The following is a 23,704-nucleotide window of genomic DNA, read 5'->3' as shown; positions in this document are numbered from 1 at the left end:
TCCCCATATTGTTTTCTGCTATTTAATCATGTGAAATGCCCACTTTGCATCTAGTGTTAAGTCAAAGGGAGATAGATATATATCTGTGAATATTGTTATGGTGTCAGAGAGGTGCAAATAACTTTCCAGGAATAACTCTGACTCAACCATTTAGAAGGGGCCGCCCTAATGTTGTGTCATTCATACACCGACTGTATACCCAGAGATGTGCAGTGATGGGCAGGCTACTTGTAGCTAGCTACTTTGCCCATCACTGGCAGTAAGTAGCTTCAAAGTACTTCAGATGTGTCATACCACGTGTCCTTGCTTTGGACCCTAGAGGTTAACTGTGGCCCCCCGCCTGCCCGACCTCACTCACACATGTTATGGAATCAGACCACAAGAATGGGTTCTCAGGTGGCGTATATATGTCACTCTGGATACCACAAGGTGGGAGAGGGCGTCGTCTCAATGTGTACCTCCGACGGAACATGGGATGAGGCTCGTGCCCTCTGTCAAGGTAAAAATAAAACTTCATTTCTGGACATTCTTGTTGAGCCAATGTTCTCTGAAACTCCTGTGGGACTGACGTACGTTGTGGCGGTGTACTACGGCACTTCCTTGTAGAGATAGTGTGCGGGGATCCGCCGGTGATCGAGCACACTGGACGAATGTGGAACGGCAAGTCAACCCCTGGGAGTACTGTGTTCTACCACTGCAAGGAAGGGTTTTATAACAAAGGAGGAAATAATGTCTCTCACTGTACAGAGAGTGGTCACTGGACTCAACCCTCGCTCTCATGCCCAGGTAATTAACAATGAATAGGTAATATTAATAGGTCATAGGTAATTAACAACCTACAGTGAGGGGTCATTTATTTTCTTGATGATGTATCATATTTTAGTGTTGTTTAATTTCTTTTGACATTTCCCCTTTCATTTCTCTTCATTCAAGAGCTTTCTTGTGGGGACCCTCCTATACTGCCCCACGCTGGACACGTGTGGAATGGCAACTCCACCCCTGGAACCACTGTGTTGTTCTACTGTAAAATAGGATTTTATTATTACGGAGGAAACCGTATCTCGCTCTGCACAATTAATGGTTACTGGACGAAGTCAAACGTGTCATGCAAAGGTAATGGTTTACTACATGTTGACATGCATGTTCTCATTGTCGTAAAATAGTTGTTAAAGGAGCAGTTCACCTTTGTCACAAACTGGGAGTCATTTAAATCTATCCAAAAAGCACTAGCACCAGAGTTTAGTTGGTGAGATATGGGAAGTAGAAATTGTTAGTGTTTGTCAGCAATGCCAGTGGAAGCAAATGGGATCCGTTAGCGTGTGTCTGGAAAAATAGCATGTAGCACCAACTTCCTATACTATTGGAGAGTCATCTACTGTATATAGACTGTTTCACTGGTGTATTTCCTGTCAACTATTGTATTAAGCAGACATTGCAACAGGAAATAAACGCGGGTCCATTCCGAATGTTTATGTTGTCAATTTAATTTCTGCTTTTAACACTTTGATTGCCATGGGTTAAATTCATGATATACCATCCCTTGCCAGCTCTATTTAACATGGAGAAGTTCCCCTTCTTTGCAGGGCTATAACTTTTTAAATTATATTGCTAGATTGCCATTATTAGGGCCCATTCAATGTCCTATATGTATTGTTCATGGTGTAGCAACGTTAAACTTTTTCATTCACATATTCATACTAAAATATGGTCTAAAGTATAAGTATGTTTTCATCTCTTTCTGCAGCTTTCTCCAGAACGTGATTTATAGCCCCAAATGCATTATATTGATTATCAAATACAGTTTGGTAGGAATCTGTGCGAGATAAAAAAAATTCAACTGGATGTACTTCTAGGAGTTACTACACGTCATCTGATGTTGACCGGATGGGCGAGGGGGCATTTATAATTCCGTGGGCAACGTTATACCATTCATCTAATGTGGGTCATATGTTCATCATAGCAGTTTATATCGAACACAGTAATACTACACGCTAAAACTCACCCCAGTCTCCTCGGGCCGTTGGGCGATCAGCGTGGAGTAGACAGTTTTCCATTATGGGATGTCGAAATACCCGATCCATTTCCAGGTTGTATAATAGTATATACGTCCAAATCATGTTGTTTTTTCGAGTTATTTCCACCGATCGATGTTCACTGTGTGAAGACGGAGTCTCTCTAACATTAGCGAGTGCCCGGACCACATATGGAGTGAGTCCTGCCGGTTCAAAGGTTGATATCCGGTTTCGATCTGCCGATCGGCCACCAGATGGCGCTCTTGAACCGCTAGAGGGTTGAGAGGAGATCAGCACTGTGTGTCAAGGCTGCGGAGGGGAAATATGATTTCGATCACAGATTTTTGAAATATTGATATCAAATACGAGTTACGGCGTCCTCGGCAACTTGAGCATGGCGGGGAATGACGAGTTCCGGCGTTTTCGGCAGTTAAAGTGTTAATCTAATCTAACAAAAGATGGAAAATATCTGTATGTTTACATTTACATTTACATTTAGTCGTGAATGAATGAATGAATGAATGAATGAATGAATGAATGAATGAATGAATGAATGAATGAATGAATGAAAACTTTATTTAACAGATTGCAGAATGGGTACAATACAGTACGGCTCAATACACACAATTGTTAAGGGGATGCAGACCTGAGAAAGACGTTTGTCTTGTCCCCCATTTTCAATTCATATAGACATTTATGACATACACAACATACATGACATTTATGGCATAGGGACATATAGGTATTTAGTACTGATACATTTGTGACATAAACGGTATTCAAATATACAATACTGTTACCCCTAGATCCTGACAGAGTATATACATATGATGGGGAGGGGACTGTACATTAGGAGGGGGTGGGTGGGTGGGAGAGAAATATACATACGGCGGGGAGGGAATATATACATGCGGTGGGGAGGAGACTGTCTATTAGGAGGTGGTGGGGGTTTTGGGCATTTACGGTGGCCAGTTTAGAATTGCAGCCTCCCGTAGGTGCTCTTTAAGAGCGGTTTTGAATGTGGGTAGGGATTCACATTCTTTTACAGCTTTGGGTAGGGCGTTCCACATTGATGTGGCATAATTGCGAAATGTATTTAGTCCCTTGTTTGAGCCGAATCTGGGTTTAACATGATTTGTTGAGCTTCCTCTGGTGTAGTGGTTGTGGTATTCACTGACCTTTGGGAAGTATTTTGACATGTACATGGGTACCTTAGTCGTATAGTGTATCTTGTAGACCAGGCCCATTGCAAGTTGCTGTACTCTGTCGTCTACTCTAAGTCATCCTAGGTTGTCAAAGTGGGCAGAGGTGGGTTCTGGGGGTAAGGTCAAGTAGTAGTCTGACCAGTTTGTTTTGTGATGTTTGTAATTTTGTTTTAAGCGCCTTTGAGGTGCTTTGGTACCATGAGGTGCACGCATAGTCGTAGTACCCTTGAATGAGTGCTCCTGCCAGAGTCTTCAGGGTATTCTTGTTTACCAGAGAGGAGATCCGGTACAAGAATCTAGTTCGTTGGTTGACTTTTTTTATTACATTGGATGCCATTTTGTCACAGAAAAGATTTGCCTCTAGGATGGAACCCAGGTAGGTAATTTCGTCTTTCCTTGTGACAATATTGTCACCCACTGCAACTGAGAAGCCGTCGGTCTTGCTGAGTTTGTTATTTGAACCGAAGAGAATGGACTCTGTTTTGCCCATGTGTAATGATAGTTTGTTATCAGCGAGCCATATGCAGATTTTGCCTAGTTCCGAGCTGAGGGTTTTTTCAACCTGCAACTTGTTCTTGTCAGAGACCAGCAGGGCTGAGTCGTCCGCAAACAGGAACAAGTTGCAGTCACTTAGCTGACGCTTTTATCCAAAGCGACTTACAAGTTCTGTACGACAAGCCATCAGGAAGGGCACAACTCTATCAGCTGAGCAACAATGTTCATCAAAGTGTTGAGTGCTACAGTGTAGGTTAGTTTATTAGGACAAGTGCATGACAGTACGGTTAGTTAGGGATAGATTTTTGACTGCCGGGAAACGCTTTACAGCGTCATTCCCGGCCATGCTCAAGTTGCCGGAGGACGCTGTACAGCGTCCTTATATCAATATTTCAAAAATCTGCGATCGGATTCATATTTCCCCTCCGCTGGCCTGAGATCCACCAGGAGGACCCACTGAGCTCTCTGGCGGTTCAGGAGCGCCATCTGGTGGCCGATCGGCGCAATCGCCAAACAGGAAGTGCTATGGAGGTTGTGCTGGTCGGCCATATTACTTCCGGGCACTCTGTTTGGCTCCCGGGACTCGATCTCGACACAATACATAGCGATCGATTGCCAATAACTCGATAAACAACATGATTTGGACATATATACTATTATACAAGCTGGAAATGGACCCGATATTTCTACATACCATAATAGGTAAATGACTGTTCCACGCTCATCGCCCAACGGCGCGAGGAGGATACGGTAAGATTCAGCGTTATTTTTGATCGTATTCCATATAAACTGTTATGATGAACATATCACCCACACTAGATGAATGATATAACGCTGCCCACGGAATTATAAACGATCCCCCGCCCATCCGGTCATCATCAGATCATACGTAGATCATTCTAGAAGTACGTCCAATTGAAATTTTTTATATCGCCCCGATTGCCATCAAACTGTATTTCATCATCAATATAATGCATTTGGGGCTATATATCACGTTCTGGAGAAAGCTGCAGAAAGAGATGAAAACATACTTATACATTAGACCATACTTTACTATGAATATGTGAATGAAAAAGTTTAACGTTGCTACACAATGAACAATACATATAGAACTTTGAATGGGCCCTAATAATGGCAATGTAGCAATAGAATTTAAAAAGTTATAGCCCTGCAAAGAAGGGGAATTTCTCCATAGACAAATAGCGCTGGCAATCCACAGTCATTTTCCGGATTTCTGGCCGGCACCCATAGTGTTAATAAATTTTTATTTATTTTTTTAAATTCAGATAATGGTTGAAGAAGTGCGTGTTTAGTCGACGGCGAAAGATTGGACGTGATTCGGCTGTCCTAACTGTATGTATGTATGTATGTATGTATGTATGACTGTCCTTCGATTTTCTCAAGAACGGTTCATGCGATCGACTTCACACTTGGCGGGTCTATTTCAGAGGACCCAAGCGAGTGCAGCGTTGAGTGTGAAGTCGATCAGGTGAGCGGTTCTCGGGAAAGCTGCAAGCAGTAATACCGGGGGCCCAGCAAAACGCTTTGAGAAGGCACTTCACTAGTGTCTCAACAACTACAACACTGGTGCCAGGGAAAAATCAGATGGGCATCTTAAAACCCTTTTACTACCACACTACAGACTGTTAATCGTCTGTAGTGTGGTAGTGAAAGGGTTAACCATCTGTAGTGTGGTTGTGAAAGTGTTAATCCTTTGTCGTGTGGCAGTGAAAGGGTTAACCTTTTGTATTATTTGTGAACGGGTATTAAACAAAACAAGCTGTTCCTTCAAGTGTAGAAACATCCCTATTATATCCCCATCTTCTACAATGACTTAATAATACTATTTCAATGTCCCCGTAGAGGTTGATTGTGGTGTGCCCCCTGCGCTCCCTCATTCGCTCATGTTGTGGAATAACAGCTCAAAGATGGGATCTCAGGTGGCTTATCAATGTCACTCTGGATATCGCAACGTGGGGAAGGGGAATCTCACCGTTTGTACGGCCAATGGGATATGGAATGAGACTTCTTTGCTCTGTGAAGGTAACGAGGACGTTCATCCATCCTATAAATGATGATATCTGTTGTATGTGAGTCTTTGTTTACCGGTGCTCACATTAGTGATTTGTCACTGCTTTTTGTTGTAGAGATTAAATGCGGGGAACCTGTGTCTAAATCCAATTCTAAAATACTGTGGAACAAGATGTCCCACGTCGGCAGTGTGGTGTATCACCGATGTGATGAAGGATATCACTCCATGAGTGGGAGAAATGACTCGGTTTGTGGAGAGAATGGACTTTGGGAGGACATTGACCTGCAGTGTGAAGGTGCAACCTTTTCCCCCCTTTTTCTTAAGGACAGTTTGAAGTCCACTCCCTTTTTATATGTTTTTCCTTCATTGAGGCATTAGGAAGGCTGAGAGGGAGACAGGGTAGAGAAGAGATGGGAGAGAGGGTCCTGGCAGGATTCGAACCCTATACTAGGCCAGCTGGGATACGTGGGTCTCTGGGCACTGAAGGTGCACATTTTTAAGGAGAATTCAGTGGATAAAAGTATTCACTTCTATTGCAATGACTTCAACAAATGGACTCTAAACAGTTGTATTGTTAGAGCTGAGGAAGTTACTTTCAAAATGGGATCCATTATAGATGACTGATTACCTGTTTAAAATGAAAATCGGTAACATAATCTGCTGTAATACTAATACGAGTTCTGTAAAAGATTTCAGATAATTTTTTTTTTATCTACTTTTTCTCCCCATTTTCTATTTTTCTCCCTTCCCCAATTTCGTATTGTCCAATTCTACCCTCCCCTGTCTCGAACTTTGTTAGGCCATGCCTCCCACAAGCCGGCTGTAATGTGGATGAAGCCTTGCATCATGTGTCCCCTGCGGTACGCCTGTTATTTTTCTACAACGGAGTTCGGCGATTTGCGAATCTGATTGGCCAGTGTCATTTCTGGTCATGTGACATGTACGCCCAATCGTGGGACCGCAAGTTTCTACACTGGTTAGGCTTAGGCGCTCGTTCGAAGTCGGTTAAGGTTAGAGTTTGTCTTAGAGCATGGCGATAGAACGCCTGCCCTGATTCCGACGGTTAAGCTTAGGCACTCTTTCGAAGTTGGTTAAGGTTAGGGTTAGGGTTAGGCGATAGAACGCCAGGTGCTTTGCAGGCTGTTCGACGCGGAAATGGGCAAAGACACAGCTCGTCACGCTATTGGGCGCACATGTCACATGACCAGAAACGTCAGTGGCCAATCAGATTCGCAAGTCGCCGAACTCCGTTGTAGAAAAATAGGACGCCTCCGGTACACGAGGAGGCAGCCGTCGCATCTTTTCACCTGCACAGCGCGATCTCTCAGCGGCGGGGGTCTGCGTGGGGACACGCCGCCCCCGTCGCTTCCTGATTCTACTGCGCAGGCGCACCAACCGACCTGTAGGAGTCGCTGTCCACAACGTCCGATCCCCACCCACCAGCTTCCCACCCCCTAATACTTCCAATTGTATTAGTATGAACGACCAACCAAGCTGGTATAACGCAGAGAGCTGGGCTCGAATCTGCGTTGGTAGATTTCAGATTAATTGAAGTTAAGGCGGCTGGGTGGCATAGCGGAGATTGCACTCGTCACCAATGCAAGAGACTCCGGTATCGAATCCCAGTCTCAGCATTGCCTTCGGCTTGGGCCGGCCGTCGTACTGGCTCATTTGGCAGAGTCAGCGGGTGGAAGTCGATGGGTGGGGATTGGACGTTGTGGACAGCGACCCCTACAGGTCGGTTGGGAGACGCCTGCACAGCAGAGACAGGAAGTGGTGAGGGTAGTGTGAGCCTCCCATGCATTACACCTCGCCAATGAGAGTCCGCGCTGGCAGGCGAAAAGATGTGACAGGCTGCCTCCTCGTGTGCCGGAGGGAACACGTGATGCAAGGCTTCTATCCTCTCTACAACCGACCAGTGGGGGGCATAGTCGAGTTCAAGACAGGGGAGGGGAGAATTGGATACACGAAATTGGATGGGAGAAAAATAGAAAATAAGGAGAAAAAGTGGATCAAAAAAGAAAAAAGATTAATTGAAGTTACTTTTGGATAATTTTGCCTCCGAAATACATAGAAACAACAAACAAACAAAACAAGAAAATACGAACACATCAGCCCAGTTTTGGCCTCGCTCCACTGGCTGCCTATTAGCTTCAGGATCGATTTTAAATTAGCATTAAATGTTTTTAAATCATTAAATGGCACGGCTCCCTCCTATCTGTCCGAGCTCCTGCACCGCCACACCCCCCACCGATCCCTCAGATCAGCTGACCAGATGCTATTGGTGGTACCCAGAACCAGGCTCAAAACTAGGGGAGACAGAGCTTTCTCCACCGCAGCGCCTAGACTGGAACAGCCTCCCCCTCAGCGTACGGACTGCCCAGACCGTACAGGCTTTTAAATCACTCTTGAAAACCTACCTGTTCTCCTTGGTCTTCCCCCCTACTTAACTACCACTAGACCCCTGACCCTTCTATCCTCTTTGTTTCACTGTGTCCTACCAGTTTTTATTACTTTCATTGCTTTATTATGTTTTTAATCTTATATCTTGCACCATATTGTTTGTTTTGTTGCTTTCATTGCTTTGCTATGTTTTTTTTTATTTTTTTTTATTTCTTTTAATCTTATACCTTGCCTCACACTCATTTGTTTTTATCAACTTGCTTGTGAAGCACTTTGGTGTCAGCTGCCGCTGCCTGGAAATGTGCTATACAAATAAAACTGACTTGACTTGACTTGACTTGACATAGGAAATACTGTTGAGAAACACATTCCAATTAGCATATTCAAATTTGAATGGTGCTGTTAGTCTATAAACAATATAAAAAAATATTATTTAATTATCAGTCAAATTATTCTGGTTACAATAATCTCACAATCTAAACATCTATTGTCCTTCAAGCTTTCCAAAGAATCCAGCAAATCATCACTTGACCTGTAATCAAATTAGTGTGTGTATTAGATTTAGTGTTTTAGTTTTCAGATGACTGTAATCCTGTTGCATGTAATCCCTTATTCCCCAACCATAATTGTCATTTGCTGCTAGTAATCCATTATTTAAGTCTTTCTAAATGTCACACATTCATGTCATGTCTGTCGATGGTGCATAACCCCCGTCACCTCATCTCTATGTGCAGAGATACACTGTGGCTCCCCATTAACCCTGCAGCATACTAACCTGTTGTGGGACAACTCCAGCACACCGGGCAGTGTGGCTTTGTATGTATGTGTGGACGGATATTACCAGGAGAGTGGACATAGTGTCTCAAAGTGTTCAATAGCAGGACAGTGGGGACATGTGTCTTTGAAATGTAAAGGTAAGGTATTGGATTATTATTATATATTATATATATCGGACAATAACGGACAATATATAACGTATGAAGTACAGTATATCACGGCTAAATACCTTATGCATACTGCACCTTATGTATACTTACTTCATCAGAGCATATATTTAGTATTTTTAGATTATATATATTAGATTCGATTTTAGATGATTTGATTATATATATATTGTAACTATATTTATTGTAGGGAAAATATAATTAGAGAGGGCATACATACGTACCCTCATCTTGCACCTTGACCTTTTTACACTGCCTACTTGCCCTTATGCGCATGCCCAGAGTTAATTATATTGATATATTGTTTACACTGCCCGCTTTTTATTAAATCTTTTACTTCTCTACTGTACGATAATTTTACGACCTGTATCATGTCTTCTACTACCTGTACCTCCCCTCCCCCCTCCCCCATGCTGCTATGATGCCTGCATTTCCCCAAGGGAATATCTTATTTTATCTTATATCCTTATTGGATTATTCAAATGTAGCCTATTCTGCTAGTGTGTGTGTGTGTGTGTGTGTGTGTGTGTGTGTGTGTGTGTGTGTGTGTGTGTGTGTGTGTGTGTGTGTGTGTGTGTGTGTGTGTGTGTGTGTGTGTGTGTGTGTGTGTGTGTGTGTGTGTGTGTGTGTGTGTGTGTGTGTGTGTGTGTGTGTGTGCGAGAGAGAGAGAGAGAATCATACAAATCCACTCACCTATTAAAGACCAAATAAAACCTCAAAATGTAATTCTGTTATTATTGAATGAGATTAGTTATTTCTTCATTCAATGCTTTTATTTCTTTTTAATCCCAGCTAAATGTGGTCCGGTGCCAGCCCTGGCAAACTCCGAGGTGGTGTGGCATAACAGGAGTGTGGCGATCCACCGCTGTCTGGAGGGCCATCACAGCTGGAGGGGGAGTGAGGTCTCCGTGTGCGGCGTCACCGGCACGTGGCAGGCAGCCACGCTGAGATGCATAGGTGAGCTGGAACCAGTTGACCGAAAACACAAGTGACCGTAATCAATTACAAGTAGTAGTAGTGTGTGGGTATATATTGTAGCATTGTAAATGAAATGACCAAACTTAAAACAGGGTTTGATGAAAATAAGTTATCTTTAAATTTGAAAAATAATCTAAGTTTATGGTTTTTTCTAATAAGAAAAAAGGATGAAAGGGTTTTACTGTCTATAGATGGAATTGATATAGAAAGTATTTTAATTTAGATTTTTGGGTGTAATAATGGATGACAATTTGACTATTTAAAAATCTCACATAGCATAATTATGTAAAAATAAAGGTGTCTTATTTATATCTATATTTCTGTTTTGAATAACGCAGCATATGTGCATATAACACTGTACAACTCTACAAGCAAAACTGTACATTGGAATATTGACAAAACCATACTTGGTCATTTACTGTACATTGGGTTGGGTTAGGACATTTACAGGGGCCAGTTTCGAATTGCAGTCTCCCGTAGGTGTTCTTTGAAAGTGGGTAGTGATTCACATTCCTTTACAGCTTTGGGTAGGGCGTTCCACATTGATGTGGCATAATTGCGAAACGTGTCCCTTGTTTGAGCCGAATCTGGGTTTAACATGATTTGTGGAGCTCCCTCTGTAGACCAGGCCCATTGCAAGTTGCTGTACTCTGTCGTCTACTCTAAGCCATCCTAGTTTGTCAAAGTGGGCAGGGGTGAGGTGGGTTCTAGGAGTAAGGTCAAGCAGTAGTCTGACCAGTTTGTTTTGAGATGTTTGTAATTTAGTTTTTAGCACCTTTGAGGTGCTTTGGTACCATGAGGTGCAAGCATAGTCGTAGTACCCTTGAATGAGTGCTCCTGCCAGAGTCTTCAGGGTATTCTTGTTTACCAGTGAGGAGATCCGGTACAAGAATCGAGTTCGTTGGTTGACTTTTTTTATTACATTGGATGCCATTTTGTCACAGGAAATATTTGCCTCTAGGATGGAGCCCAGGTAGGTAATTTCTTCTTTCCTTGTGACAATATTGTCACCCACTGTAACTGAGAAGCCGTCGGTCTTGCTGAGTTTGTTATTTGAACCGAAGAGAATGGACTCTGTTTTGCCCATGTGTAATGATAGTTTGTTATCAGCGAGCCATATGCAGATTTTGCCTAGTTCCGAGCTGAGGGTTTTTTCAACCTGTAACTTGTTCTTGTCAGAGACCAGCAGGGCTGAGTCGTCCGCAAACAGGAACAAGTTGCAGTCACAAGCTGACGACATGTCATTTGCATAAATTAGGAACAGTAGCGGTCCTAGTATGCTTCCTTGTGGAACACCACAGCTCACTGTGAGGGGGGGGATAGGGTACCGTTTACCTCCACCATCTGTTCTCTCCCCTCCAGGTAGGATTGCATCCAGCTCACTGATAGACTATCAAAACCAATTGCTTTTAGCTTGTCAAACAGAATGGTGTGATTGACAGTGTCGAAGGCCTTTTGTAGGTCCAGCATGACCATGCCGCAGTATTTGCCCGCGTCCACCTCTTGTTTGATGTGGTCGTTTAAATAGAGAAGGCATGTGTCAGTGGAGTGGGATGTTCTGAAGCCAGATTGGAATTCGTAGATTAGATTTTTTTCCGCGAGGTACTTTTCGACCTGTTCGTAGACAATTTTTTCCATGACTTTCGAGATGGAGGTAAGGATAGAAACAGGGCGGTAGTTGCCTGGGTCTAATTTACTGCCCTTTTTGTGCAGGGGTGTTACTCTCGCAATTTTGAAGTCCTTGGGGACGTGTCCCTGTTTTATGGAGAGGTTTATTATGTGTGTGATGACTGGGGTGATGGTGGCTGCTGAGTCTCTGAGGAATTTGGAGGGGATGTTGTCATGGCCAGTGGCCTTGTTCGGTTGGAGGGCGCTCAGTTTTTTTAGTTTTTTGAGATACAGGTTACAGATATGATTAGCTATGCACAAGACAAAAAGCCAAAAGTATTGCCTGAAAGCTTGCAGAATATATATATATATATATTTTTCAATGATGAGAACCATAGAAGGAAATGTAACTTTAAGCATCAGATGCACAGACTACTGTAAAGCAGTGTATTTCAGTGTGGTGTAAAACTGGAATTATCTACAGAATGATTTAAAGAGTTGTACAAATATCTTTCAGTTCAAGAGAATGTATAAAGGAAGAACATTTAGTCTTTGTGAAATTGAGGGGTAATAGCTTTCCCTATGACAATTATTTTCTCAAATTGTATTGTAAGATTGTTAAACATTTGTAATTGACAGACCATGTATTTCTATTGTTTATTTATTGTTTGGAATAAGGGGCATGCAAAATAAGATTTTCTTCTCACTGCTCCTTTTTGCTCATGGAATGTGCAAATTGGGAGGTGCTTTTATTATGAAATGATGCTGTTGTGCTTTTGTGGAGCTGTGCGTTGCCATGAACGGAACAAATACAAATTGTATTAAATATTGTAATGATAGAGAAAATCGTAGGTTTAACGTGCTGTTTTTGTGACTTTTTGTATGTGTTACAGAAATCAAGCCAGCTATCGATGACTTGATTGTTTTCAATGATAAATGTCTGCGTTGGAAAGCAGAGAAGTATGAAGAAGATATAGAGGATTACAGGGTAAGATGTATCATGTACCTGTAGCATCACCTCATATGATCTGTAGGAACCATAATAAAATGTCACCAAAAACCCCATGAGAGAATTTGTACTTTGTGCAGAGGGACATGCCAGATTTACTTTCCTGGACATCGATGCGATGAAATCAGTGTTGTAGTCGAGTCACTAAATCTCGAGTCCGAGTCGAGTCTCGAGTCCCCAGTGTTCAAGTCAGAATCCAAGTCAGAGTCACCAAAGAAAAGTACGAGTGGAGTCCCCATTACCCTAGTCTGAGTCCAAGTCATCAAGGTTGAGTGCACTCCTCTCTGGCAGTCAAAGAGCTGATGTACAAATAAAAAAACAAATGCACTCGCCATCAATATATTTTGCCAAATGATTGACTGAAAATAAGTCCAGGACTCGAGTACTACAACATTTACATTTAGTCATTTAGCTGACACTTTTATCCAAAGTGACTTACAAGTTCTGTACGACAAGTCATCAGGAAGGGCACTATCATCAGCTGAGTAACAATGTTCATCAAAGTGTTGAATGCTACAGTGTAGCAGGGGCGGATTTAGGATTGTAGGAGATCCGGGGCTTAGCCCAGATAGGATTTTTTTTTACTTCGACACCACAACCTTTAACGTATACCACCACCTTAAAGCGGACAAAAGGCACTAGAGAACACTTAAATTCACACCCTTTAATTAATGAAGCAAACTATAATAATTTATAATAATAATCATAATACACTGTGTTTGTATAGCACCTTTCATACAAGAATTGCAGCTCAAAGTGCTTCACAGCAGTACAAAAAGACAGGCATAAAATGAGCACAACATTGGCAGATCAAGAGCAATGCAAGTGCAGACATAAAGCATAAAATAGATAGCAGTAAAATAGACAAAGTCAAGGTAAGACATAGAACATTAAATCACATCGTTTTTCATATTAGGATCTAAGATCTAGGGTTAACTCGCCGAACGTTGAGCGCCAGGACCCCCGAAAACCAGAGTATAGTCGGGTTTTCATCGTTGTTTCTTTTATTTGATATTTCCATTCATAAAGACATGCCGGCAGCCTGTGTTATCACTGGGGATGGGTCTGAGATCTCAAAAGTCCAATACCGCCGCCTAACACCTTGCGGCCGCTATTGCACTCCATTTAAAACGATGTGGCTTGGTGTCTGTCATTTTGGAAATGACACCAGACCACCCTGAAACTACACTCATATTCACAACGATATAAAACGGAAATGTATGGATGGAAAAATGATCTGTTTTTTGCATCTTGACCGGAAGAAACTCAATGACAATCGACTATATTATTAGATCCATAGCTATAATATATAATATAGCTTTAGGCCTGCAAACACAGCCACATATCCCCATGTTAAAAGGCGCTGGCCATTCAACAGTAACAGTAAACAGCGCCATCTGGCACTGAAAGTGTTAATATGCGTCTTTGTTTACGGTTTGATTATCACTGATACAAAGTAAAATAGTGCAGTGCAATAAAATAGTTAGTAAAATAGAATAAAATAATGCAATAGTGCATTGCAATAAAATAGTTATCATCATATTTTTTCGGGAGGCCGGTAAGGAGTGCATTACAGTAGTCGAGTCGGCTTGAGATAAAGGCATGGATCTGGTTTTCAGCTTCCTTTTGATTTATAAATGGCCGTACTTTAGCTATGTTTCTAAGGTGGAAGAATTATGTTTTTGTCAACTTGTTGATTGTGATTTAAAGCTTAGGTCTGAGTCTACCATAGAGAGAGATTTAGTATGCGGCACCTGTCTAATTATGCGGAAAGGGAGGGCCATCTGGTTACGGAAGGGGAGGAGTTTTCAGATTTTTTTCAAAATAAAAGTTTTTATTCTTTTTTCAAAAAAATTTAAGTTTTTCAAAATAAAATATTCAAAAGTTTTATTTTCAGATTGTGTGTATTCCAAGTTTTTTTTATTGTCAGAAATAAAAGATTCAATTATTTTTTTTTAGATTCAAATTATTATTATTTTTTTTCAGATTGTGTGTATTCCAAGGTTTTCAGATTAAACATTTCACAATATCTTCACAATAAGTATTCCAAGGTTTTCACAATATGTTTTTGTGTATTCCAAAAGTCTTAAGAATATATCTTCACAATATGTTTTATGTGTATCTTCACAATAAATGTGTGTATCTTCAGAATATAGTTTCACAACAATCTTAAGAATAAATGTGTGTGGTTTAAGTTACAGAATTAAGATTGTGTGTGTATCTTCAGAATAAATGTGTGTGCGTATGTGTGTGAATGTGTTCAGAAATGGGTTGCATGGAGAATTAAGTTACAGAATTAAGAATAAAGTTTCAGAATAAATGTAAAATACATTTTGTGTATTTCAAATGCCAAATGTAAAATACAATCTATTATTCTTCAGAAATGTTCAATATATCTGTGTTCAGAATAAGTGTATCTTAAGAATAAGCATTTCAAATGTGTCTGTCTGCTGTTGGTGTGTAGAAAGAATACTCCCCAAGCTCTGTTTGTCTCCACTCTGTACGCTGTGTGTTCTCTCAAGTGTCTCTCAGCAGATTGAAATGAAGCGCTGCAGGTTCTCTGAAAATTCTGATAGTGACAGCCCCCGTAGCTGTCATAGTAGGCGGGAGAATGACTAGGGCCAATGGGAAGCCTAAAACTACTAGATGCAGCTTCTGCCAAAAGCAGATTTATGACCCTGCGACTTCCCGTTTCTGTAGAAAAAACGGCCCCCAAGGTGTGGGTATGTGTCTGTGTGTGTATGAGGTCTAAGTTACAGAATTAAGAATAAAATACATTTTGTGTATTCCAAATGCCAAATGTAAAATACATTTAAAATACATGATAGCTTAAAGAGTTGTGTTGAAAATATAAAGTACAGAAAAGATCTGTCTATCTGGGTATGTGTGTCAGTAAGGGTGTGTGTCTCTGTTCGGGGGTGTGAACAGGGCCCCTCTTAGGTGCTAAAACACCGCATGGGGGCGTGAAGATTAGGGCACATGCATACTTAGAGTAAAAATGTAGAACATTATAGTCACATTTACAGTCATCATTCAAATGGTTTATATCTTTGTAACATGAAAGTTAGTGTACAACATTTTACTCATAGCATATTTTTAGTTCACACAATGGAAGGGGTTACAGGAACAGAATTTAAAACAGGTACTAGAATTAACGGATCAGATCCCAAATCCACTGTAACCTTAAGTCTACTCACAAAGGCTATGGTTAATAAAACGTTCTATTATTCTAACCTATAAGGGCACTTGTACAATGGACATTCAATTCCATCCATTTAATTCACACAACATATATATCTGAGTTAAGGGGCTAGGGGTCAATGTTTATGAATGTAGCATAAAATCATTAGAATTGTTAACGTGTAGCAATAAAACAACAAATATCAATAAAACAACAAAGACATCTCTGAGAAAACTAAAACGTGCTCAAAAACAGCACAACATTCCATACACTCATACTCTAATACTCCTCATAACCACTAGACAAACACATTCCAAAACAACACATAACCCAACACAAGAACCCATTCATTAGACATAGATTAGACCCACCCAAAATCAATCTCTTTCTGCATTACAGCCACTCATAGTCTCCTCCCTTACTGGTAATTGAAACCAAATATTGTGGAAGTCTATTCCAGTAGGACACTGCCCTGTACATTACAGTTTTCTTTAAGGTTTCAGTTCTGGGTCTCGGTAGGGCGAACCGACCCCTCAAGACTTGTCTAGTGCCATAGCCAAGACCATCACTAATAAATATGTAAATATGTAAAGTATAAATATTTCTCATAAACAAAATAAGACTACACACTAGTCTCTCATTGACTCTCATTCACCAACTAATTCTAAAATTCTAATTAAGCTATGCAATACAAGTATTGCAGCTCTATTTTGAGTAAGCTGTATTTTTTTTAAGTCTTGTTTGGATGCATTTGACCAGAATGCTGGACAGTAGTCCAGATGTGACAAAACTAGTGATTGTATGACTTGCTTGGTAGATGTGTCTGTTAAAAAATAGGCATTCCGTCTAATAATTGAAATACTTCTGCTCATTTTTGTTACAATATTGTTAATGTGAGTTGACCAAGAGACTGTTTCATCTATTATAACTCCAAGCAATCTGGTCTCCTTAACTTACTGTTCTGAGAATCTGTGATTCTCTCTCTGAGCATGCTTTGAGAAAATAATTATATAAAAAGTTATACGTGATAGTGTCCTGAAAATATAAAGTGTTGAAAAGATCCATCTATGTGGATCTGTGTCTCTGTTCGAGGGTGTGTGTGTGTAGGGGCCCTGTTAGGTGTCAAAACACTGCAAGGGGGTGTGAAAGTTTAGGGAACAAACAACCTCTGTATATTTGATGGTAATACTCTGCATTTTACTCTAAACAAAACTAATAAAGTCTGTATTACAGCTAACTCTTTAAGTTTCAATAGTTTGGATTTAATAAATAATTCGTTGGTATGTTCTCTTGAATCTACATTGTGAACTATTCTTACTGCTCTCTTCTGTAATATAAATAAGGGCTTTATGTTGCTTTCATACGGGTTACCCCACAGTAACTCAAATATGCTAGGATGAGTGAACAATATAATATTCGCATAGAATTATAATCAAGCACATTCTTTGCCTTGTTCAAAACAAAAACACTCTTGGCTACCTCATTTTTTATGTACATTATATGAGGTTTCCATGTCAATTTCACATCCAACATAACACCCAGCATTTTTTCTTTTTTTTTAAACTTAAATTTTTTATTAACAGTTTTTAGACAGACAGCACTTACAAAAAATAAATAATAAAAAATAAAGAAACTAGCATCACAATAAAAACAAAAAGAAAAAACAGTGCACATAAATATTTACATGGGTATCACATGGTTAGTTGTCTGGTTCCCCTACGGTTGCTTTCTAGGTATTTGATACAAAGGCTGATTGTGTATCTCCCTTAAACAGGCATAAACAGGTAATTCCTACTCAAAGATGATAAATGCTGACTAAGGCTTGTATGTGTGATCTGGGTCCAGAGACCCTCCTTGAGCTTCTTTCTTCCCTTATCCTTCGTCCTTTCTTTTTTTTCTCTTGTTTATTAACTTTCACTTTGCCTTTTGGTTCACCCATACACAAACCACATCATCCCTGTATATTTAATATCACACCGTTAAACAGACATAAATAATAAGGTATAAAAGCATTCAGCAATTGTAATATCCCAATAACAAAATAGAAAATACTAACTAAAGCACAGGTGTGTGACATAGGTTCATAGACCCTCCTTGAACATCTTTCCTCCTTTACCCTTCGCCCTCTTGTGTTGCATTTGGTTCTTCCTCTGTGATGTCGTTCTCGTTCCTTTTATAATCCTCCCACTTTCCCCATCTTTCCCCAAATTTCTCTTCCTGTAACCTCAGCATGTGTGTTATCCTTTCCATATCCTGTATTTCTTCCACTATTCCTACCCATTTTGCTATTGTCGGTGGGTCTTCCTTGTACCACAGTCTCGTTATTGCTTTTCTGGCCGCTATCAACATTATCTTTATTAAATATTTGTCCCCCCCTTGTATTCCCTCGTGTGTCAGGTCTCCTAAGTAAAGCACCAGTCCTGTTTGTGGTAGCCCGTATCCTAATATTCTGATCATTGCTTCCCCTATCTCCTCCCAATACCCCTTCAGCTTCTGACATCCCCAGAATATGTGCGTGTGATTTGCCCCCTCCTTCCCACACATCCTCCAGCATGCTTTTTGTGTTGGTGCATATTTTCCCTTCAGCTCTGGGGTTATAAAGAATCTGATTATGTTTTTCCATACAAATTCTTTCCATATTCTCGATCCTGTTGTTGAATGTTGTACCTCGCATATGTTCCCCCATTCCTTCCTCGTTATTCCTATCTCTAGTTCTCTCTCCCATTTCTCCCTTATATAATCGGTCGTGTGTCCCTTGCTGGTCATTATAGCCCGGTATATTGCTGATATTACTCTTCCTTGCCCCCCTTCGTATGCCCATACTATCATCTTTATTATTCCATTCTGTTCCTCGTCTTTGGCCCCCCTTATTTCTTTGTTGTAGTAGTCTCTAACCTGTAGATATCTGAAGTGGTCCCTGTTTTCTAGTCCAAATTTCTCCTTTAATTTTTGTAGTGTCTGCATTTCTCCCTTCTCTATCATTTTGCATATCGCTGTTGCCCCCCCCTCTCCCACCTTCTGAATCCATGGTCTAACCTCCCTGGTTTGAATCTCTTGTCATGTGCTACCCATCTCAGGACCCCTGACTGCTTCTCCAATTTGTGTGTTTTTACTACTCTGTTCCATATGGTCAAGGTGCATTTGGTGATTGGATCTAATAGTCCCTCTTTTTCTTTAAATAGTTCCCTATCTCCCACCAGAGCTTGTACCTTGTATCCCTCCCCTTCTTTTTCAATGTCTTTCCATCTTGCCTCATATCTGTCGTTACACCAGCACGTCACTGCTCTCAGTTGTGCTGCATAGTAATAATCTTGTAGGCTGGGTACTGCCATCCCTCCCTCTTCCTTTGGTAGTTGTAGTGTTTTATATCTGACCCGTGGTCTTCTCCCCGCCCATATGAACCTCGATATCAGTCTGTCCCACTCCCTGAATTGATTCTGTGGTATTTGTATCGGTAGTGACTGGAATAGGTACAGTAACCTTGATAGTATGTTCATTTTAATGACCTCTATTCTTGAATTGAAGTCCAAGGGCATTACTGTCCATCTCTCTAAGTCTCTCTTGATGTTCTGATTTATCTGTGTATAATTCGCCTCAAACAGTTTCTCCACCCCTCTCGTGATGTTCACCCCTAAGTATTTAATCTTGTCCATGTCCCATCTTATCCCGTACTGTTCTCTAATTTCCGTCGTTGGAGAATAGTTCCATGCTAAGGTCTGTGTCTTTGTCACGTTTAGTTTGTATCCTGAGTAGTGGCCATATTCCTTCAGTAGATCCATCAGTGCCGGGAAGCTCTTTTCTGGTTGCCTCATGTATACTATCACGTCGTCTGCAAATAGGCCTAGTTTATATTCCGTTCCCTTTATCCTTACTCCCTTGATGTCCTCGGTCTGTCTGATCAGTTGTGCCAGTGGTTCTATGAAAACGGCGAAGAGCGTCGGTGCGAGACAACATCCCTGTCTGGTAGCCCTCTCTAATCTGATTCTATCCGTCAAGCTGCCATTCACCTTAACCCTCGCTGTCGGTTCTTGATATAGCGCCTTGATCATCTTCATCGCCCTCCCGTTCAGTCCGAACCTCATCAATGTTTTATATAAGAATGTCCAGCTCACACTGTCGAACGCTTTTTCTGCATCTAGGCTAATCAGTACCGCGCTACCCCCTTGTTTTTGTATCTCCTCTACTATGTGTAATGTCTTTCTCACGTTGTCCTGTGTCTGTCTCCCTTTAATAAATCCAGTTTGATCTTCATCTATAATGTCTGGCATAAACGTCTCAAATCTTTTTGATATTATCGATGTATACATCTTGTAATCTACGTTAAGTATGGACACAGGTCTGAAACTACTACATAATTCCCTATCCTTCCCTTCCTTCGGTATCGTGGTGATTATGGCTTCCTTCCACGAGGGGGGCATTTTCCCCTCTTCCATCGTGTGTCTGAACGCCGCCCCTAACATGGGTGCTAATTCAGTTCTAAATGTCTTGTAGAATTCCGATGGGAATCCGTCGCTCCCCGGAGACTTGTTGTTTTTAGCTCTACTAATTGCCTCTTCCAGTTCTTGTTCCGTAATTATTTTATTTAATTCTTCATTCTGTTCTTTCCCTATCGATGGTAACTCTAGCTTCTCCAGATATGTTTCTATTTCCTCTTCTCCCGCTGCTTTTGGCTGTGTGTATAATTTCTCATAGTATTCTCTAAATGTCCTCTCTATTTCAGCTGGGTCCCTCAATATTTCATTAGTCTTTGTATCCCTTATTGTGTGTATCGTGTTCAACTTCTGTTGCGTTCTAATTCTCCTAGCCAACAGTCTGGTCGCTTTTGGTCCCCCTTCATAGTAAGTTTGTTTCATGAACCTCGCTTTCTTTTCTATTTCCGTCAATAATTCCCTATTTATCCTGGCCTTTACTTCTTTGATTTCTCCGAGCGTTTCCTGTTCTTTTGATATCTGGTGTCTCCCCTCTAGCTTCTTCAGCTTCCCTATCAGATTGTGATATGTCTCCGTTCTGGCCTTCTTCAGCATTGCTGTTTTTTCCATCAATTTCCCCCTTATCACTACCTTCAGTGTGTCCCATAGAATGTTCGGGTCTACCGCCCCGTTGTCATTTTCTTCCTTATATCTGGCTATCTCCTCCTTGATCTGACTCACCACCCCTTTGTTATTTAATATTCCTACATTTAGTCTCCAAATCGTGTTCCTCCGTCTCCCTTCTAGATCTACTGTCAGATATATGGCACTGTGATCCGATATGTCCGCCACTCCTATACTGCTCTCCCGTGCCCTGTAACTGTCCCCCGTCGTCATCAAAAAGTAGTCTATTCTCGCATATGTCACGTGTGGGTGTGAGTAATGTGTGTATTCCCTGTCCATGGCGTGCATCCCCCTCCAAACGTCTGTAATTCCCATTTCCGTCATCTGAATATTCATATATCTACTGATGGGTGCCCGTCCTTTTCTAGTACTCGTGGTGTCTAGGTCGTGATTCAGTACTACGTTAAAATCTCCCGTACATATCAATATCCCTTCTAGTTCCATCACTATCATATCAAAAATGGTCTCATATAAATCCCTCTCACTCTCTGGGGGTGCATAAACATTTACTAACGTAACCATTTGGCCCTCCATTTTCCCCTTCACCAGAACAAACCTTCCCTCCTTGTCTCTTACTTCCTTGATCAATTCAAATTTGACTGTGTTTTTGATTAACGTGATTACTCCTCTCCTCGGGTTTTGTTCAAAGGAACTATAGTATGCATTTTCATATCCAAATCTCTTCAGTTTCTCATGACCCTGTGCTACCAAATGTGTCTCCTGCAGAAAAATCACTTCCATCTCACTTTTTTTACATTTCAACATCACTTTGCCCCTTTTTATCGCATTATTCATTCCATTAACGTTTAACGACATCATTTTTATACCTTTAACCCTTGTCATCTTTCTTCTTCTTTTGTCTGTCAGTCCCCCCCATGTCACACTCATTTCCCCCTCCGGTTGGAGCCTCCGCTCTCTTCACCGAATACATATAATGATTAACATAAATAAAAAACATAAACTTTACATAAAGTGCTCCCAAGGCGTTCGGGGGGTCCCTGTGTCCCCCCCTGTCCCCTGCTGGTGGGTGAGGGGTAATTGCCCTCCTAGCGAGGGGCCCCCTCCTGACGGCTTGGGGGTTTGTAACCCTTGCCCCCAATCGCTCGTCATATTTGTCCAGCTTTCTTACTGTTTTTTTTTGCTTTCGAGCTCCTGGTCAAAAGCGCTCTGTCCTTCCTTTTGATCAAAGACCCTCTTTTCTTGGTCCCTCTCAATGTGACTCATATGTTTCATTGTCCCTCCTTCCTCCCATATCCGTGTGCGGTGTCTCCCGTGTACCCCTTTTTACTTTCTTTTCCTCTCCTCTATTTTCTATGTGATGTCCATTTATCCCCTTAATCCCTCCCAACTGTGTTACTCACAGCGTGTGTCTATGTATCTGTTTCAGTATGTTCTGTGTCTCGCCTATCAAACCTAGTTATATTTCCATTTATTTCCTCCATCAGCTTGTGTATTATGTGTCCATGTATACGTTACGTTCATTTCTATATCCTGCCTCTACCTGGGAATGTGTGCTTATGCATATGTTATTTCAGTTTATACAACGGCATGCAAATTTCTCGATTCTGATTGGCCATTTACACGTCTTTATTGGCAACAATCCACGGTCCTGGGCTCAGGACCCGCCCACAACCGAATCACATATCACTCCCCGGCTCACTCCGGGAGAAAACAAGATCGCGGACAACAAATGGATATGTTGATAGCACCATAACGACTAAATATGAAGCGATTCTGTCAAGGGGAATGTGTTAGTCCTTTAAACAATGTTGGATGATGTAATTGATGGGTCTTGAGTCAATCTAGAACAAAAGAAAAATCGCGGATTGATTGATTGATTAATTGATTGATTTAAATTTCTACTTCCTTCCCACTGACTGCAGCGTTCACTCTCACACTGTCCGACGCTGGCATACCCACAAACACACACACACACACACACACACATACACACACACACACACACACACACACACACACACTGTGACACACACACACACGCACACGCACACACACACACACACTCCTGTCTGCAACAGCGGGGGAGTCAGACTGAGAGAGAAGCAGCGCTGTTTTGAGTGAGCATGGTCTATTGAATTGATTGATTGGTTGATTGCTAATTTTATTACTGTACCCCTGGTTTCCAACTGGTTAAGTTTAGGCTAAAAGAAATAAATAAAAAAATAGGGCGAAGAAAACGTATTTTTCCTATAAGGCAAAGAAAATGTTTTAATTTGTTTTACCTACTTTATATAGAAGCATCTAAGAATGAAGTTCTATGGAAAGTAGGTCTGCATTCCCTTAACAATTGTGTGTATTGAGCCGTACTGTATTGTACCCATTCTGCATCTGGTAATACAATTTTCAATCAATCATTCCAATAATACACAGTTGGATGTGTTAGTTGGTTGGATGCACTTCAAGCTGCTTCCACATGAGGCAACTTCTCTCAATCATTCCAATAATACACAGTTGGATGTGTTAGTTTGGTTGGATGCACTTCAAGCTGCTTCCACATGGAGGCAACTTGTCTTTTTTGTAGTTGTGGGAACTACTTTTTCTGGCGGATGGTTTTTTCAATAAATCTTCGATTAATGTGTGTTTATTGTATAGAAATAAGGTTGGATGAATCTGGCAGTTGTATAAAAGCTTTACACCACTTGTAGTCGTGATTTGTGACCAATAAACCATGCCTAGGGGGGTCTAACGACCCTCGGCTGCGCCTCGGGCCTAACGACCACCCC

The 23,704-nt window shown here is 41.2% G+C and overlaps 1 protein-coding gene across 1 annotated transcript in view; it reads left to right on the top strand.

Moving 5' to 3' along the window:
- Positions 1 to 23,704, top strand: part of susd1 (sushi domain containing 1) — a 45,649-nt gene that overhangs the window by 3,215 nt on the left and 18,730 nt on the right. The window contains exons 7-8 of the mRNA XM_084307486.1: positions 9,884 to 10,048; positions 12,571 to 12,665. Coding sequence (XP_084163612.1) covers positions 9,884 to 10,048; positions 12,571 to 12,665 — 260 coding nt within the window. The remainder of the gene's footprint in view (positions 1 to 9,883; positions 10,049 to 12,570; positions 12,666 to 23,704) is intronic.

The sequence above is a fragment of the Notolepis coatsorum genome, assembly GCF_963971535.1.
Source record: "Notolepis coatsorum genome assembly, chromosome: 2".
Taxonomy (NCBI): Eukaryota; Metazoa; Chordata; class Actinopteri; order Aulopiformes; family Paralepididae; genus Notolepis; species Notolepis coatsorum.
Note: the sequence above shows the minus strand (reverse complement) of the source record. Positions and strands in the feature narration are given on the sequence as shown.